The following is a 20,207-nucleotide window of genomic DNA, read 5'->3' on the forward strand; positions in this document are numbered from 1 at the left end:
AAACTGGTAAAATATTTAATATATGGGAGTTGTAGTTTTGCAACAGCTGCAAGGCCACATTGACAGGTGACCCTGCAGCTGTACGGGGATGCATAGAGCGTTTTTTTTTGCGGGGCCAGCTGTACTTTTTAGTTATACCATTTTGGGGGATATCTATTGCTTAGATCACCTTGTATTGAAAAAAAAAACAGGAGGTGATTTAGAACTTTTATTTATTTCATATTTTTAAAGCTTTTTTTTTTTTTTTTACTATTCCCCCCCGGGGGCTTGAACCTGCGGTCACTTGATCGCAAGTCCCATAGATGGCAATACAACTGTATTGCCGTCTATGGGACATTCTGTCTATTAGTATTACGGCGGCTGGTCATAGAGACCAGCCGCAATACTAATATATAGCAGTGACAGACCCGGGAGCCTCATTAGGCTCCCGGCTGTCACCCGGACAGGTCGGCTCCTGCGATATCGCCGCGCAGGAGCCGGCCTGCAACTTTACAGGTACGGGGCCGGTGGGGACCGGCCACGGATACTGACCCGGCATCCGCTGTACTAGAGAGGCGGATGCCGGGGAGGGATAGACGCCGGGGCCTGAGACATCGCTACGATTCTCTGCCCTTCATGAAGCCAGCAGCGGGGGGACGGAGGAGCTGCTGCTGGCTTCATGCAAGGCAGAGGAGCGCAGCGATGTCTCAGGCCCCGGCACCTGTAATGGCGTCTGTCACTTGCCGGCTTCCGCCTCTATTACAGCGGATGCCAGGCGCCACCTTCAGACTATAAGACGCACCCTTCTTTTCCCCCAAAATTTTAGGGAAAAAAAGTGCGTCTTATAGTCCGAAAAATACGGTATATTATGGCTGCAGCACATTTTCGATTTGTTTCTAAGGCAGGTACAATAACGAGTAGTCTGCCACCCTCTTCTATCCATTACTGATACTGTTCTGTTATTCTGCCAAGAGTAACTGTACAATATCGAATAAATAGCTGAGAAAAGTCCAAGTGATTCATAATATACGGAGATCCAAGAACACTGGACTGCAAATGCAGGGCAGATACATGCAGGCTATCTGCAGGCAAGTAGCTAAAACACAGGAAAACAATCTGAGCACAGTCAGTGAAGCTTTTTTTTTTTTTTCTTCTTTGTGAATTTTATCCCATCTGTAATTACACAAGCAGCCAGAAGTAATTAAAAGTCTATACATTGTAAGCTGTGAGATTTGCAGAACTTTGGTCCTTTGCACAGAGCAACAGTTTGGAGACCTACAGGTGGAGACTGAGAAGAATCAACCTCTCCTGTCTGTGTTAATTTGTGAAGAGAGAAGAGAACTGCCTCCTCCACTTAGTGTAATTTTGTCTTGCTTATCTAATGTTGCTATGGATAAACTTTGGTTACTAACAAGGAGTGAACTACAAATTAGCTAAAAGGGAGACACCAAGTAGCAAGTCTTTCAGGTACAAAGCACGGTGGGTTATTGGTTATCAGTGCTGGGGTCCTGGTTTTGAATCAGATCAAAGACGTTGTATGTTCTCCCTTTGTTTGTATGGGTTTCCTCCCACATGCCAAAAATATACTGATACTGGTAAATTGGTTGCCCATACAACAACTTATCCTTGTGAGTTTTGGGGATGAGCACCTCTTCTGCAGCCACTAACTCCCGTACTCCATAGCTCTCCCTGCATTTTGAGTCCCTTGTGTGAGACAAGCACATCTCAAATGTTTGTCATTTTTTGTTATTCCATTCCAGGTAAAGAAAGGCTCTCTGTATTATATAAAGAGAACCCCATCTTTTCTATCCCCCCCCCCAATCCCATTTATCAACTTGCTCTTCTTCCTCCTTCCTCCTTTTTTCTTTGTACTTGATCACCCCTTTTTTGCTGTGGTCTCCTGTAATATCTGAAGATTACTTTTGCTTGCCTTTAATATTTCTACATACTTTCTTCACATACAGACTGTGCTTATAGGGGAAAATCTTTTGCACCCATAGTAGTGAGGTACAGGGGTTATGAATCACAACCGCTTCTTTGGTTTGTGCTAGTTAGGCGCATCTCTAGTGTAGGCTTGTAAAATAAAATGGTGCAGCTTCCTCAGTGTGGAATAATGAACCAGAAGCTGTGCAAACATTTACCAAAGAACGGCAATATTCCCAGAGCTGGAAGTATGGATCACCGCTTTATCTAAGGTCGTATATCGCGAATCAAAGTAGGATCTTCATAGTTTTATTTCTAAAGATATTATCCAATCTCCAGTAAAACTTACTGACACCATTCAGTTACCATAGATAAAAAGCAGTTGCTATGACAGTTTCATTTGAAGTATGGACCACGTCAACCTATGACAATGTGAAATGAGATGTTTTTGGTTATACTTATACTCTAAAATTCCTGTTCCCTCCTTTCAGCTAGAGATGATTGCTATGGAGAACCCAGCAGACCTAAAGAAGCAGTTGTATGTGGAGTTTGAGGGCGAGCAGGGAGTAGATGAAGGAGGAGTTTCCAAAGAATTTTTCCAACTGGTTGTTGAGGAAATATTTAACCCTGATATAGGTGAGTGTAAGGGCACTATGCCTATTTTTATCCAGTACTTTGATGGTGCTTATAGCTTAACATATGGTTGGTTTTTATACTGTATTGTCAAATGACTTTTCTACATTCACATTGCATCAGAGGTTCTAATAGGAACCACCTTCAGATTCCATCGAATCTCAAAAGAAAAAGTACTACAAGCTTTGCTTTTTCTTGCCCAGTAAAATGACATACACCATATTGGAAACAAATGCCCCAATTAGATTACATAGTATCTGCTGAACTCCATTGGTGTCTGTCATGTAATGGACTTGTCTCCAGCTTTGTGTTTTGTTTCCAGCTACTATGACAGAATAGAAAATCTGAGTAACCTCTGCAGATGTGAACCTAGAGCCGAGTGATTTTTGCTTAAAACTAAAATCTCAATTTTATTTCTAAACCTAATGGCAGTTCTCGATTTACATGTTTTTGCTTAAAGAAACTAAAAAAGTTCATTGAGCTGGCATAGGGGGCAGGAGTCAAATATATCTGTGTTTCCTCTTCCTACCTCCTGACTATAGTGAAAAAATTCTGGCTCCATGTTTGCTGTAGTAGGAGAAAGCCCTGTATCCCACCAATGGAATTGTTTCTTCCATCAGGACTCTGTGTCAGACTGAAGTGCCCACCCAACAGCTTCTTGCTATAATAGCCCACTGCTCCTTCACTAAAATCTTACATATGTGCTGATTATCCAGCGTTTGAGTATGTTCCTAGTATAGTCCTCCCCTATAGTACTGTAGCGTTATGGCCGGCTCATGCACAGCACTGTATGTGGAATGATATGGCCACACTTCATGTATGTGCAAGATTATAGTGGGGGAACTGTGATGGTAGGCTAGTCCAAGCCTGAGACAACCTAAACAGAATATATTAGACTCTGGAACAGGGCTAACCAACTGATGATTCTGGTGAAAATTCTTTGAAATATTGAATGAATCAAATGAATTAGATTAATTGTGCATCCTTATGTGAAACTAGCCTTAAGTTCCCATTGCTGACTGTGTTAATATGAAGTTGTACTTTTGCATTTATCTGTTTAACATTAATCTTTTGCTAGTTGCTTATAGTCTGTATGGCTTAGTAAATAGTGCCAAATTGCTCTAGTCAAAAATAAAGAAAACTCTGTGGAAAGATGGCCATACACCTTTGATAGATGTGGGCTGAATACTCATTTGGCTGACACACATTACTCGAAACCCTGACACGTGAAGGCTTAGGCGAGCATGCGTGTGCTCTCAATGGAGAGAAGGGAATAACTTTTGCCCATCATCTCTGGTAGCATTTTATCAGTCATTGAAAGATAATATAAAGCATGTCAAAATTGGTCTTTCCTCCCCACAACCACCCCCAGTCATGAGGGTCATGTCACCCGCTTACACTGTAGCTGACCCTCTGCTCTCTCTGAAATCTGCAAGTTTGGCCTTTGTACTAATGTAAGGCCACCCTTATGGTCTGTTTACACTGCTAAATGGCAAGTCAATATTTTACTTTTGAAGGAGTTGTAAAACATGACTTCTATTGCTTTCATTTGTGTTTTGATCTTCTGAACCTCACCAGCTTTATGAGATGATGTGGCTATCGCCAGCTTTCAATAGGATGATAGGAGAGTAAGGCAAGGACTTGCAATGATGATGTGTAAATGTCTTTTTTTGGGGGGATAAATACCTTTTTCCATACAAAGGAAAAGCCGTCCATAATGACCAGTAGTGCTCCGAGGAACTCTAGAAAAGTGCAACGTGTCTTTTCTAATAGAGGTTGCACTAACCTCATAAATTTCCGATACACTATAGGTTGTGGAGAAGTTACGGATTTCCTTCATGTGTACTTTTTTGCAGTAGGATTGAGAAATGTTCAGTAGGTTCTTAGTATCTAGTCGTCTTATGCTTATGATTTCAAGAATTTTCTGCACTACGTTATATTCAGCGAAGTTCTTTTTCACTTGCAGGCATGTTTACCTACGATGAGTCCACAAGACTCTTTTGGTTCAATCCATCTTCATTTGAGACTGAAGGGCAGTTTACTCTCATTGGAATTGTACTGGGCCTTGCAATTTACAATAATTGCATTCTAGATGTGCATTTTCCAATGGTCGTGTATAGAAAGCTGATGGGGAAGAAAGGAACGTTTCGTGATTTGGCTGATTCTCATCCTGTAAGTCTTGTTTTATCACTTTAGTGTCTTTCTGAGATTATCTGTGTTTTGTTCCATAAGATGCCTGTAGAAGTGGAGTTGGTGTTTGTGTACTTTACGGTGAACAATTCCATGAGGGGCAGATATGTTATTAAATAAGTAAATTGAGCTTTGTGCTCAATGACATTTGCACGCATTTCTCATTTTTTGTTCCTTAAAGCATGGCCATTTCTGTAGTACTGTGTGGGCCATTCACACTGAACAAAAAGTTGGTCAACTGCAGAGAGTGCACCCTTTTTTTTTTTTTTTTATTATATATGCCAGTGAAGTGCCATGTCTACCAGCGCCAAACCTCCACCTTCCACTGCCTATGACTGCCTACATTTTTACAAATGTCTTCCATGCCTGCACATCTTGCTCTTGAAATCACCCCGTTTCTATCTACAAACACAGTCTCCTTTCCAGTAAAAGTGCTGTACAGCGCTTCTTTCAGGAACATTTCAGGAGACTGGACTGAATGTTCACAGAAAAAAAATACACGGTCTTCAGGCTGAGGACTACAAGAGTGAGGTGCGTGAGCACAACTGGATTTTCTTTTAATCACATTGATGTGAATGGTCACAGCCAAAAAACAGTGGTTATGTAGCTCTGGGAGTTGTGGGGCACATGTGGCCAGTGTAACCCTACAAGTAGTAACCCCATAAGTAGCACGTCCAACCTCAGTAGCATATTTCAGAAAATGTGACATCCCAAAGACACTATGATTGGGACTGTAGATTGTGAGCCCTATATGGGACAGTGACCAACAATGTCTGTAAAATGCTGCAACATATTTTGGTGCTATATAAGAAAGAGGAATAAATAAATGTATCCTCAATGTTCAACCATCTTTTCAGTATAACAACGGAACTAATATTCTCAGCTTGAATGGCTCTACATGGTTGTGTTATTTCACATCAAGTTTGTTCCGGATAGTCTTCCTTTAAGGAATAACTATTTGTTTCTTAAGTGTTGATTCTATTTTTAGAGGGTTTTTCCACCATAAAATACAAATTGAGTTTGGAGTTGAGACTCTTTAATGAAATATGCGGTTTCTTGCTTGCTGTAAGGAGAATGTAGTAATCTGCTGGAGCTGAGGATTAGTTTCAGTAAATTATCATATTTCCTTCAAGCTTTGACTTTGTGTAATAAAAAAAACATGTCTTGCAGGTTCTGTACCAAAGTTTAAAAGATCTTTTGGCGTATGAAGGCAACGTTGAAGAAGACATGATGATGACGTATCAGATATCTCAGACTGATCTTTTTGGGAATCCTCTTATGTATGACTTAAAGGAGAATGGAGACAAAATCCCCATTACAAATGAGAACAGGAAGGTAATGATGATTGGTAGTAGGTTACACAGTTGACACTCAGATTTATAAGGAACACAACTATTTTTCTTGTTTTGTGGGAATGCAAATATTACTAATAGACAACCCGTTGTATATGCCCTAATAGGGCTTATGGAGAACAATTACCAAGCTACTAAATGATGATCTCACGAGGGAAAATGGCTGCTGTGTACGGACTCGCCATATTGTTTCTTTTGCACAGTTTGCCACTTTAGTGAGTCAGCTTGTCAGTGCAGGAGGTGCATTTGGGATTATCTGAAATATATTCCATTATTCCACTTTGCTGTTTTCTGCAGTTCACTTTGTCCATTTCTCTGACAACCTGCGCCCAGCCTCCTAACCCCAAACGGCAGATGTCCGCTGAGTATGGAACACATACAAATTTAGTCAGTGGAATCAGTTGGGTGCCACACTGTTTCTTAAGTCCTAGACCCATGTTCCCTGTGACTGAGCAGAACAACAATTAGCACCAATGTGAGCAGAGGCCTACTTCATAACACAAAAATTAAATATATCATTTATTTTGGTAAAATGAAACTAGACTCTTACCCCTCTTTCACATCTGCGTTGGTATTCCGTTCAGGGGGGTCCACATGGGGACCCCCGAACAGAATACCGAACGCATTTGCAAGCGGTGTGCAGAGAAAGCACACGGATCCCCATAGACTATAATGGGGTCCATGTGCTTGCCGCCAGATCTCCGCAGGGAACATGTGGACGGGAAAGTAGTTCACAATCTACTTTCCTGTTCGCATGATTCATGCAGGCAGCACGCGGGAAGCACATGGACCCCATTATAGTCTATGAGGTCCGTGTGCTTTCTCTGCACACCACTTGCAAATGCGTTCGGTAGTCCGCTCGGGGAGGTCCCCATGCAGACTCCCCGAACGGATTATCAAACGCAGATGTGAACAAGGGGTTACTTGTATGTTGGTTATGTAGCCTGGTTGCAAGGGATGGATAGATCTGAGTAGACGTCAGTTTGCCCAACAGCTGTTCCTGGATTCTTACTATTTGGGATGTTTTGTATAAATAGGTTCACAGTGCTGTTCCTGTCTGTTGTTGTGAACCTTTATAGGATCAGAATAGTGTACATTAAAGTTTACCTGATGATGTATACAAAAGGCATTGTTCTCATTGAGGTTAGCAAAATAAAAACTGAAGAGTCTGTACTTTTGACTGTATGTTTTTTTTACAGAAGAAATAACGCAGTATGTAAACAGATGGGCAGGGGGATTTTAGAGTGTTGTAACTGGATACTAATTTCTACGTATCTGCTCCTAAGGCCATGATGGCGAACCTATGGCATGGGTGCCAGAGGTGGCACTCTGCCCTCTCTTTGGGCACCCATCTGTGGCACAGATCATACCGTGTGGGGGCCACTGTGGAGCAGATTGTAATGAGTGGGGGCCCTTCTCTATTTATATCAGACAATATCGGTTATATAGCAGACGTGATATTATTATAGGTCATAATAACATTGCATGATCACTATAAAACTGATCTGTGCGATGTAAATAGTGAACATTAATTGTTCAAAATTATACCAAATACGGTACAAAATAGTTTCTATAATTGAAAGCTCTGTAAAGCTCCATTCACACGACTGTATTTTGTGGGTCCATAATTGTCTGCACTTGTGGATCCGCACAGTATTAAGGTTAAATTGACCTGTTGGCACTTTGCAATGTTTTAGTGGCTTTTGGGTTGCAGTTTGGGCACTCTGTCTCACAAAGGTTCGCCATCACTGTCCTAAGGTATACATTTAAAGGGTATCTGAGTTTGCTATGCATCTTACAAATCATGCACAATGTTGCTGGTGACGTGCTTTGTTGATGTCGCACCTTTTAAGGGTATGTTAACAGTTTTTTGCAGACCGAAAAAATCTGCTCCAGAAATTAGAAAATGTTTTGATGCGTTTTTTTTTTTTTTTTGTCGTGGTTTTTGCTGTGTTTTTTTTCCCCCTCAATCATACTGTATCATACTGGGAACTTCCCTTCAAAAAAAAACAAAACTCTTGCGGTTTATGATGTAGATATTGCAAAGAAAAACAAGATGCATCAAATAACGCGACTAAAACCGCATTGCGTTTTTTCCGCTTCCAATTGATTTCAATGAGTTTTTCAAGCTGGAATTCGCCTGAACATAGGTCATGTCAGCTAGAGGAAAAAAATCTATTAACTCCCTTTGAAATTAATGGGAGGTGTTTTTGAGGTGGATTCCACCTCAATCAGCCTGCAAAAAGCCTACCCCAATAAGTGCTCAATTTTTTTTTTTCTTTTCTTGAGATTATCCACCTGTTTTGCTTGCACCTTGCTCTGTAGTTCTCACTGAGGGTGCAAGGTACATTTGTCAGTAGCTTATTGAGCAACATTTCACTACATAGTGGCAGGACTTTTAAAACATATTTTTGGAGTGGGGGAAGGGGAATTGTATATGTATGTATTTTATTTTCCCCTTTGCACTCACTTGTATAATGTCAATGAATCTCACTGAACAGAATGTACCAGTGTTCACTGGGGGATTGGTTTGTCAAATGTACTGTTTTATATATAGTGAAATGTCTTATGTTCTGCCTGTTTCTGAAATGTCTTCTGTGTTTTTTGGTATTCCAGGAGTTTGTCAGTCTCTATACAGATTACATTTTAAACAAGTCAGTAGAGAAGCAGTTTAAGGCTTTCAGAAGGGGATTTCACATGGTCACCAATGAATCCCCACTCAAATATCTGTTTAGGCCGGAGGAAATTGAATTGCTCATCTGTGGAAGTAGGGTAAGTGATTTCTTTCTCTCTTGTCCTTTGTCACACAGCACATCTTACCACTTATTCCTTGCCAGAGCATTTGCTTATTCCAGTGTTTTCTCCACAGAACTTAGACTTTCAAGCTCTTAAGGAGACAACAGAATATGATGGAGGCTACACCAGAGATTCTCACATTATTAGGTAAGGAGATGGGATTAAGGTGAAGTGACCAATGATTGTAATGCATAGTCTATGGAATAAAGTGAACAGCCATTTACTTTATTGCAGCCTTCGTGCTACTTTAGCATTTTTTTTGACACACTCTGCTTTCCTGACTTCATAGAAGGTTCCTCTTTCAGCAACTGCAGCATTTAAGGAGTTTGACTTGAGAGAGGGGCCTCCCTATGCCAATCCATCTGCCCATGGGCCATTGTTTTACTATAGAAGCAATAAAAGGGTTGCAGATTCTTAGTCTGTTGAGGAAGCTCAAAAGTTAAAGGGATTTTCCCATCTCGCCTTCTCATCAGCTGTCCGTTCTGACTCTCCTCCTCACTTCCTGTATTCTTCAATAAACTGGTGGGCTACTTTGACTGTTTGATAGACAGGACACTATGAAGTACCTCACTAGATCACAGATAATAAGGGCTAATTCACACGGGGCAGGTGGCGTGCATTTTGGCATCGGGAGTGACGCGGGGAGCCGTGTCACTCTCTGGTCAAAACCAGCCTGCCACGACCGTCACAGTCGTGGCTTCCCCCTCCGGAGTCGGCTCAAATGAATGGGCCGAAACCGGAGGCTTCCGCCTGAAGAAAGGGCAGTTCGCTTCTTTTTTCCGCTATCGGCAACATGCCGCTAGCAGAAAAAAGAACGCTAGTGTTCTCCATAGACCACCATTGTATGGAGGCGGAATCCGCTGTCAAAATCCGCCTCCTTGCCCCCGTGTGAACTAGCCCAAACACTTTTCGATCATTTATCAGCAAACTGCAATTAGCTGAACTCATTGTCCAAACAGCAGAGTAAGGAGAGAACTCAGCCCCCCCAGAGCTCCTTCTCGATTCCTGTGTTATCAGATATAGGAAACACTGTGTAAACAATTGGAGGAATAATTTCACATAGCAGGCAAAGAAAGGAGCATTGCCAAAACAATGTCTTTAGGAAACTTTTTTAATTTACATAAGCTAACAGTGTAACTAGGATCCTTGAGATGGGAATGTCTCTTTAAATCAAATTCAAGGAAATGTAATGAAATAAAACAAAATCCTCTTAAAAAATGGTGAAATTGGTGCCCCCCTTCAAAAAAATATAACAGTTAAATACATTATATATACCCCAAGATAGTGGCAATAAAGATTCTTCCAAGCCTTCATTCAGCTTTGCCAGTGCAAAAACTGTGTTGAAAAATAGAAAAAAAAAATCTCATCATTAAGATGGCCCAATATAGGGTTAATGGTTTAAAAACCTACAGGATATGCCATAATTATCTGATAGAGGCGGGTACCCATTTCTAAAATTAACCTCTCTCTTTGAGCTACACAGTTTCCTTAACTCCCATAGAAGTGGGGGGGGGGAAAGTTTGTCAATTTTAGTCAAATGTTCATCCCAAAGAATATGTTGACATTGCCATTGTTTTTTCTTTTCAGGGAGTTCTGGGATATAGTACACTCATTTACCGATGAGCAAAAAAGATTGTTCTTACAGTTTACAACTGGCACAGATAGAGCACCCGTGGGTGGACTAGGAAAACTAAAGATGATTATAGCCAAAAATGGCCCTGACACAGACCGGTAAGCCATTCATACCCTTTTTTGAAGTGATTGATTCAGCCTTCAAGTTAGTGCACCTGAAATGTACTATAATAGTTGAGGATCGTCGAAATAAGCTACATGTACACAACTGTATGCATATACACGGGCTATGATTGAAGGGCACAACGGCACATGGCTGACATTTGTGTGCCTCCTGTACAGTCCCATTCATTTTTTTCAGTGTGGCCAGGACACAAAATTGACAGGAATAGGACCTATCTGGAGTTTGGCTCTTAAAGTACAAATGGGCACCTAGAAGGTAGATTAAAATAATGTGTTGAGATGGAGCTTCACTAGGTTTCTTATTTAACGCAACAGATTTTAGAAGGGTACATCAGATAGACACTCCTTATAACAGACATTGTGACAACTGTTTCCTTAACCTCCTTCTGTATGTTTCCTTACAGGTTACCAACATCTCATACATGCTTTAATGTCCTTTTACTTCCGGAGTACTCCAGCAAAGAAAAGCTGAAAGAGAGATTATTAAAGGCTATCACATATGCCAAGGGATTCGGCATGCTGTAAAATGAAAAGGCAAAGGAAGCTTAACAAAGGGATAACAATCAGTAATACTGACGTCCCTGTCCACAAAGGCCATAAGATAGTCAGCTACATGTAGTCAACTGTATGTGTGCCTCCCTCCTACACTGGGGCATTGGGCTGGAACAGCAGATTTCTGCTGCTTATATGAACAAAGTCTTTCTCCCTTCCCTAGCGTGAAAGTGTTGTACAATCTTTCACATGTATGTACAGAGAGGTTTTCCTAAATATTTATTTTAAGGGTTAAATCACTTTTGCTTGTGTTAAATACTGCTTGAAGTTGAGCCTACTTGAGTCTTTGACGACCGATACTCTCATGAAATATGCTATCATTTACCAGAATTTCAAGACTTTCAAGCTACCGCTTCAGTTTGTCCTGCACCTACTAAATCAGGAACTGTATTTTTTCTTTTTATGTCTTTTACCTTTTTTTTTTTTTTTTTTTTTTTACATTTTTGCTTATAAAACTTGAATTAATGGAAACAGTGTGATGCAATTGCTGCTGTTCTAGCCCCAAACAGTTTCTGTGATGGAAAAAAAAAATAATGTAGTCAATAAAGATGGAAGGGAGTACTTGGAATGTTATACTACAGCCTTGCAACTTTTACTTTAGCCACAGCACAAAACAATATACAAAATTAAAGATACAAAAAAAAAATAATTTCACAATTTGTCGTCTTCACGTCTTGTAAGGTATTACTGTGTTTCATTAGGAAATCTTTTATCTGGGTCTGTGAGAGGGAGTAGAATTTAGCGCTGTTTTACATCTTCTTTTTGACTTGTGTTTACTGACAAGTGCATTTTCAGCCAAATTATATATGGTAGATGGTGGGTCTCTTGAGGGGAGAAAAATCAAAGTGAAGATTTGCATCCTAAACAAAAGATAAGCTTGTGAAAGTGCACTTACATGAAGAGTATGAATTGCATATTGAATAAACCTTTTAAATAGACAATCCAAAGTCTTCCCTGTACATTTAGTTTCTTTCTTATTGGTTCGATTTCCCATACCCAGGCACATCGGCAGTTTCTATATATGATAAGATGGAAATGAACATCTTGCTGAAATGAAACAAAACCACCTGTTCCAGCCAGAATCCAAAAGCGATGTATACTAGAGATGAGCGAGTACTGTTCGGATCAGCCGATCCGAACAGCATGCTCGCATAGAAATGAATGGACGTAGCCGGCACGCGGGGGGTTAAACGGCCGGCCGACGTCAAAGCGGAAGTACCAGGTGCATCCATTCATTTCTATGGAGCGTGCTGTTCGGATCGGCTGATCCGAACAGTAATCGCTCATCTCTAATGTATACAGCTTTACTTTTTTTTTTTTTTTTCTCCTACATCCCCCCAATTTGATTTTTATTTGTAGGGAACATCCATATACTATACCCAAATGTATTTGTTTCTCTTTCCTGGACTTCTGCGTGTGTATTGTTGACTTCTCATGTTGCAATCTGAAATAAAGGGATTATCCATTTTTAACCAATACTATAATTGGCATATCTTTCAGAAATCTATTTGTGCATGTTCGAGTACTTTATTATGTAATTGCTTGAACATCATTATTTTTACCTTCTGTATAAAATGAGAAGGCTCAGAAGGCAGGATCAAAGCAAAAACTGTAACCTTACCCCTGCTCTTATTGTAACCATTTGGAACAGTTCGGGGTCGTGTAACATGTACAAATGATTTTCCCCCTTAAGGGGCTCTTTCATGGAAAAAGTGATTTTTAACTAATCACATCCTTGCATTGCCTTTAGAAAGGCTATTCTACACCTACCTTTAGTATGTAAATTGCCTCAGTAGATTTTGAATAAGTCTGTTTTTATTCATATGCTAATTAGCTTCTCCGTGCACCCCGGATGTCTCTTCCTGCACTGTTTTTTGTATATACAGCACAGACTGCTGCTTCCTCCCTGCTCTCGCACACAGCAGGAGAGGAGAGCTGGCTGACAACTTCCTGTGCACGCTGGAGTCTAAGTAGCATATGAATAAAAACTGACTTATTCAAACACTACTGAGGCGATTTACATACAAAAGGTAGGTGTGAAATAGCCTTTCTAAAGCCTATGCAAGGATGTGATTAGTTAAAAATGACTTTTGCCAATGATAGAGCCCCTTTAACAAGTGTTGATCAATGATTTACAGTAAAAAGTCAGTTGCCACTCTTTCATTTACAATTGCCCTTTATCTTGCTGTTTTCTCTCTCAAACCTACTGTATATTGTTAGCAGCACATCACCCCACATAAACTGTTATTTTCATCCCTACAGACACAATAAGCCTACCAGCAAGTGTTTGCACATTTTCCCGGTGTTCTCCGGACAGTATTTGGGGTCCAATTTGTTGGTTGTCAACCTATGTAGACACCTGTTAATGCTGTTGCAGCTTCTGCTGGATAAGTTATACAACATATACCATTGCCACCCAAAGGACCCCATTATTTATTTCTCTTCCCCAATTGTGGTGGACTTTGCAATAGAAACTACCCTACTAATTCATCAAAAGGGCTGAATGAGCAGAGAAAATGACTTATACTCCAGAAACCATGTTCTTTCTAAGAAGAGTGATATGTATTTCTAATGCCATCCGCGTCATGGCAGTCATGTAGCATATTGCCAATAGCAACTTCTCACAGCAATCCAGGAGCAATTTTTTCTTATTCCTTTTCCAGTATGATGAGCCCCATGTCACAAAGTAAAAGTGATAGTTAAAACATTAAAATTATGGGTTCATGGCAAGGAAATTCTCCAGATCTCAATTGAATTGAGAACTGGTGGTTGGTCCTACAAAGCCCAATGGACAAATGCAAACAAAAACACAGAAATTGTGATAAAGTCAAAGAATGGGTTGCCATTTGTCAGGACTTGGCCCAGACATTTATATCCAGCGTGCCAAGGCAAATGGCAGAAGTTTTGAAAAAATGTCAACGCTGTAAGTATTGAGTCTTTGCACGAGCTGGATTTGTCAAAAGTTTAAAACTTATACATATACTCAAGTATACCAAATATTGGCTAAAAGCGATGAAACAGAAAACTTTGTGAAAACTAAACTGTCAGTCTTGACACATGGTTGCAACTGTATATTGGGTTGTAATTCTGCTTATTCTTGTGCAGCTGCTTAGCCCTGCAAAGACATATTTATTTATTATTTGTCTTTGCAGGGTTCAGAGTGACCTGAGCCCAGCATATGTGGTCTATGGGCAGTCTGGAAGTGGTTAAAGATAGTGTAGAGTTAAAGTCCAAGGGCTGTGACATTTTGTGTCTGACCCAAACCCTTTTGTTGACCTTATGTTACTAAGCACATCAGTTAAGTATTAATATTAAGGCATTGCTGAAAATAGTCTGAGCTATAAACGCATATTACTACTTGCTGACTGCATGTGTTTGCAGGAGCAGGAAGCCAGCTACCAATGACAGCCAGACTTACCAGACAAAAAAAAATAAAAAAATTTAGTCTTCGAAACCACATGTAGGGTAATTATATGTAATCTATTTCCTATAAATAAAAGCCTGTACTACATAAAATAGACACGTATCAGAGTGATGTTTATCATAGTAATACACTGTCTACCAGTAAGTATTTGGACACAGGTGATATGAAAAAAATAACAACATTGCTGCATAACAATAGTTGGTAGAACCAGCAGCTGTTTCCTTACGGATGGTATTGATGGACACAATACTCCTGGATACCTGATGAAACTCCTGGTGTATGTGAGCCATCGGTTGGGTGCGGTCTCTCTGGCGAGCACTTGTCGGTCTCTATCTCCCAGTTTCAGGGGTCTGCCGATTCGGGGCACATGCCACTTCATAATCACATAGGCCACTGTCGGTTTTGGGTAATTCAGTTCGCTTGCTTTGTCGTTTAAGGATTGACCATTTCTGTGGCGACCCCAAAATTACCCCTTTTTCGAAATTGGACAACTCTGCACTTTGTGGCATCTTGCATGCGACTAATGCCAATGCTGTTTCCTATTTAACAGCGGAAGGCGTGACGTACATCACGACCGCAGAAATCTTCATTTGCATGGATGTCAAATACTTATTGGTAGACCGTGTAGTATACGTTCACTTAATATTTATTTTCCAACCACATCTGCTGGTTCAAGCTTCAACAATTTCAGTAAAATAAGATTTTATGGTATTTCTTTTGGTCTTCCCTCCCAGTTTATTTAATATTGTTCATTTGCTTCTTATTAAAATACTTCCACACAAACCTTATTTAATGGTTTCAATACTACTATTCCTTTCCTGGCATCAAGGCTTTTTCCAGTCTTTGGATTGAGTTTATTGGTATTCGTAAACCAAGGATGACTCAGATCGGAGGAGCTCATATATTACTTACATCTTATATATAGGTATACTTCTATCTGTATTGCCATGCTGAGCATGCACCTATACTGGAGTCTTTGGCTGTTCCATTCATGAGAATATTAGATAGATTATTTTCTAAAAAGATAAAGGTGGGCTATTACTGATAACGCAGCACTTAGTTCTGAAGAGAATCTGTTATTCATAAGGGCGGGGGAACTATTATTTAAAGGGGGGCTATTATTTGTATGGATGGGTATTCTATATAAGCAATGACTGACAAGTGGGACTATTTATAATGGAGCACTGTCATTTATAAAGAGGCACTAGTTATAAGCGGTGACTATAGGGTGGGATTTATTTATGTTGACCTATTTATTTGTAAAGGTGGACTATTATTTACAAATGGGGACAATTTATAAGGTGGGAGCATAATGACTGATGAGGGAGTCCTAAAACTCTACTAGGCAGTACAAAGGTGGTTATTTGTTATTCGTTTTGGAGGCAGGCAATATTATTAAATCACTATTATAATTGATCTCATAAGATAGAACTTTGCTGTTGCTAATACTCTGGGGTACAAAAGATAACATTTTTACTGTAGTGCACTGCTATGGTCATTAGGTCACTGTAGTGGTAAAGGAGGTATTCATGGGGTGGAGGTAGTGTACTATGTGAGCCTTGTATGGGGGTATTATTGGTACTAGCGGTCTTTGTGTCATGTATTTTGTTCAATAATTGTTCTTGTCATGGTAATAATTCTCCCTGCTATAGCACTATTATTTCATAACTACATACTGTATATCTATAATATCTAGCTATGTTTATGAATATATTTTGTTCTCTTGATCTTTTAAGACCCTATTAATTCTGGGAGTGCTGCACTGTCTTATGACTTGCCCAAATATGACACTATTATTGGTATGTCAGCATTTGGGGCCCACTTTGCATTAAACATAAGTGAATAAATGAATGATAGACATGCACATCTTTTTTGTGAACTCCTCTCATCTTAATGGGACTTCCGGAGATAGCTGATCAGTAGTGGTCCTCTGTGGGGAAAAAAGAGGTGTAACTTGAAGCTCCTGGGCCCCATTACCAAAAAAAAAGAAAAAAAAAAAGGGTCCCCCACATACCATGTGTTATTTATAATACTGGTGTCCTCTTGTGCTGCAGAACCTTCTTCGAGCTCCAGGGCCTGGTAGCACACCTACCTCAGCACCGCCTATAGCTACATCCCTGGAAAAGTACTTTATACTCCTTCCACAGGAGCTCTATTCACAAAATTATTGTATGTGTGTATATTCTTTACTTAAAGAGGACTTGTAATCAGCTCCGATACTCCGTAATCAGTTCCTCTATCACAAACCATTGCAGAACACTCATTGCTGTTGCTTTTGGTGTCTGATATGGTATTTAGGCTGTGTACTGTCAGGAGGGCGGTGTCAGGCAGGAGCAAACAAAGGGTGTGATTCTGAGCTCTGACACTGACTGCCTCTGATCACACCCCCTGTCTGACACTAGAAACCTAATAAACATAGCAGGCACCAAAACTAACAGAACCTATTGCTCAGGAATACTGGAAGCTGATTTTGAGCCAGAATCAGTGGACCGGCCCCTATGTAAAGGACCTGAGCTGATGGAGGTGGTAAAAGGTCATCTTCAATCTTTGGTTTATTATTCATAAACTTTACCCAAAAGAAGGGAAAAGAATTCATGTCAGGAAAATAATTTATTATCCAGTCAGTTGTATCTCAAGCTACTAGTACATAAATAGTGAAAGGTATTAAGTTCACATGCGCTATGTGGTTTGCTTTGTAAATTGAAGATTTATCCTGAGATAACTTGAAGTAGTCATAGCAAATGTTAAGTGAATTAGGGCTGAACCTACCACTAATTTTTGGGGTGGAAAACACCTCTAAATCAGCAGCAGATTCCGCTGTGTGAACATTCCTTTAGGCTGAGACCACAAGTTGTGGAACTGGGAAGTGGGGAAAAAAAAACTGTGTGGTATGAAATAATGTTTATGCTCAAGCCTAATTTGCAGGTAATAAAAAATTGCTGCCAGAATTCTAGCGTAATTCACACAAGAAGCTGTCTAGCATGCTGTGTTTCACATTTATCAAGTGTTTTATTTTTTTTTTTACACTTTTCTGACTTGACCAAAAAGACTATTCCACACCTACCTTTAGTATGTAAATTGCCTCAGTGATTTTTGAATGAGTCCGTTTTTATTCATATGCTAATTAGCCTCCAGCCAGCACAGGAAGTTCCCCGAAGTACTCATCTCTGCTATTCTTTCCTATCTGTGTGTGTGAGCAGGAAGCAGGAAGTCAGCAGCAGCAGCCTGTGCTGTACACATACATGGGAAAGAATAGGCAGAGGGTGCACGATGAGACTTCTGGGGTGCACCAAGAGGCTAAATAGCATGTGAATAAAAGCGGGCTCACTCAAAAACCACTGAGACGATTTATATACAAAAGGTACACGTGGAGTAGACTTTCTAAAGACTATGCAAGGATGTGCTTAGTTAAAAATGACTTTTCCTAATGATAGAGCCCATTTAAGACCATCTAGTCTAAGTAAGCAATGTCTAACTTTTACATAGTGTTAGTAAATCTTCCCCATTGTGTTTTCCTAATAAACTTATATGTGGGGGAGGTGGAAATGCAATCTGCAGAAGAAAAGCTAGTGAAAATACAAACTGCATAACTTTTCCTATCTATTCATCTGGTCTTAGCCTTAGAGGGATTGTGTCACTAAAATGATTTGTTACTTATCCATAGGCATAAATTTGCTATTAGTTGGTGCCCTCACAAATTTCAATAATGAATGTTTCATGCCCTTTGTAAAAGTAGTGGTGGATGCAGAATATACAACCCTGCTCATTTCACTTCAGTGGGAGTGCCAGAGATAGCTGAATTTCGTACCTCAGCTATTTTCAGTGCTCCCATTGAAGTGACTGCAAATTCTGAGCCAACCGCTACACTCACAACAGGGGTAAAACTTCCTCCATTCTTGGGATGGGTGGGTGTCTCAGTGCTCAGACCCTACAAAAAGCAATTTAACCCATATTCTCTAGATATGGGATAAATAATTTTCATGACATAACCCCTTTAAGGGTTACTAGCTAGCGGAAAAAAAGAAGCGAGCGACTCCAATTGAAGTCAATGGGAGCCGCTTTTGGCAGCAGATTTTGAGGCGGATTCCGCGTCAAAATCCGCTGCCAAAAAACTCGTGTGTGAAATGACCCTTAGAAGATTCCCAGACTACTGCTCATACTCTTTTGTGGAATACTGAGGTTTGACAGTACAGATCTACAGACTTCCTCTACTGGCACAATACTGAATACATTGATATACTGCCATTAGTACAAGTCTAATAAATGGAAGAACCGCTGCAGTCAGTCCTGACCACAGGAGTTAGATAAAGATAGATTAGGGAGCGTTCACACTCTCGTCAGTGTCCGACAGGTAGTGTCCGCTCCTAGTGTCCGTTCAAAGTCTGGCACGGACATTAGGAGTGGACACTAGCTGTGTCCGTGACACTTGTCATTCATTTAAATGGCGATTGGGTGCATTCTTTTGCACTCCGTGCCCTTCCTTCACTGTCCGCTTGTAAAGATGTCCGACTTTTCAAGCGGACAGAAAAGCCCTACATGTCAGGTTTTTCTGTCCGCTTGAAAAGTCGGACATCTTTACATGCGGACAGTGAAGGAAGGGCACGGAGTGCAAAAGAACGCAACCGATCTCCATTTAAATGAATGACAAGTGTCACGGACACAGCTAGTGTCCGCTGCTAATGTCCGTGCCAGATTTTGAATGGACACTAGGAGCGGACACTACCTGTCGGACACAGACGGTAGTGTGAACGCCCCCTTAGCAAAGCATGTGTGTTTTATTGCATATATTCTAATAAACATAGGAGGCAGTGTAATGTTTTTACAAAGATTAAGGCATCGTATTGTCCTCAAGCAGACAGAAGAGATGTGCAAAGAAGCGCATACAGCCTGGACTTTGGAGGCCGCAATCTATACACACCCAGTTCACAATGACATCTACGCTCGCAATGACCATGGCAAGGGCATGTCAATCACTGTGGACCTGGTATGTTTACATTGCTGACTCCACGATGACTCCAAGTACCCTATTTTCATACAGCGCAGGGCATTTTAACAGGAACATCACATGAATCATTGTGAAATAGCCAGAATTGCATTACTATTGCTTTTAAAGGTCCAAAGGTGCTGACAGGTTTCTTTTAACCCTTTCACACACTGTGCTATATATTTACAGCACTGGTACAAAGGCCCCTTCAGGTCATAATTTGTATTGCCATATCTAGAATGACCTGTAATACAAGTTAGAACTTATCTCACCCAGAAATTCTGTCTTCTTCTCTCACTTCCCAAACACTGGAATGAAAGATAATTCATTTTAATCCGTACAAAAATTAGCTTTTTTGTGCCTCAGGGTGCTGGTGTCAGTGCAACATGTCAATGTTTAGTTTATGGGGCGGTGATGGTTGGCAGCTGCACAAAGAAACGGGTTCTCCGGTCAGTATGTCCACACTCAGATGCACAAACAACTCATTTGCAAATGGACTAAGGCTAAGGCCCTACGTAGTAAGCCACAGCCAAAGAAAACACTGCAGAAAGACCGGCGCAGAAACGTATAATTTTTTCCCGCATTATTTTTCACAGAAAGTCTGTAGAGTTTTCCTCTG

The 20,207-nt window shown here is 40.5% G+C and overlaps 2 protein-coding genes across 3 annotated transcripts in view; both read left to right on the top strand.

The window, feature by feature from the left end:
* UBE3A (ubiquitin protein ligase E3A) overlaps positions 1-12,664 on the top strand; it is a 40,147-nt gene extending 27,483 nt beyond the window's left edge. For both annotated transcript variants that reach the window (XM_075265166.1, XM_075265167.1), the window contains exons 5-11: positions 2,394-2,538; positions 4,502-4,707; positions 5,896-6,060; positions 8,694-8,849; positions 8,947-9,020; positions 10,461-10,604; positions 11,033-12,664. In XM_075265166.1, the coding sequence (XP_075121267.1) occupies positions 2,394-2,538; positions 4,502-4,707; positions 5,896-6,060; positions 8,694-8,849; positions 8,947-9,020; positions 10,461-10,604; positions 11,033-11,153 (1,011 nt within the window). In that variant the 3' untranslated portion in view covers positions 11,154-12,664. The remainder of the gene's footprint in view (positions 1-2,393; positions 2,539-4,501; positions 4,708-5,895; positions 6,061-8,693; positions 8,850-8,946; positions 9,021-10,460; positions 10,605-11,032) is intronic.
* INPP4A (inositol polyphosphate-4-phosphatase type I A) overlaps positions 1-20,207 on the top strand; it is a 528,838-nt gene that overhangs the window by 261,212 nt on the left and 247,419 nt on the right. The window lies entirely within an intron of this gene.

This window comes from Leptodactylus fuscus, chromosome 2 (assembly GCF_031893055.1).
Source record: "Leptodactylus fuscus isolate aLepFus1 chromosome 2, aLepFus1.hap2, whole genome shotgun sequence".
Taxonomy (NCBI): domain Eukaryota; kingdom Metazoa; phylum Chordata; class Amphibia; order Anura; family Leptodactylidae; genus Leptodactylus; species Leptodactylus fuscus.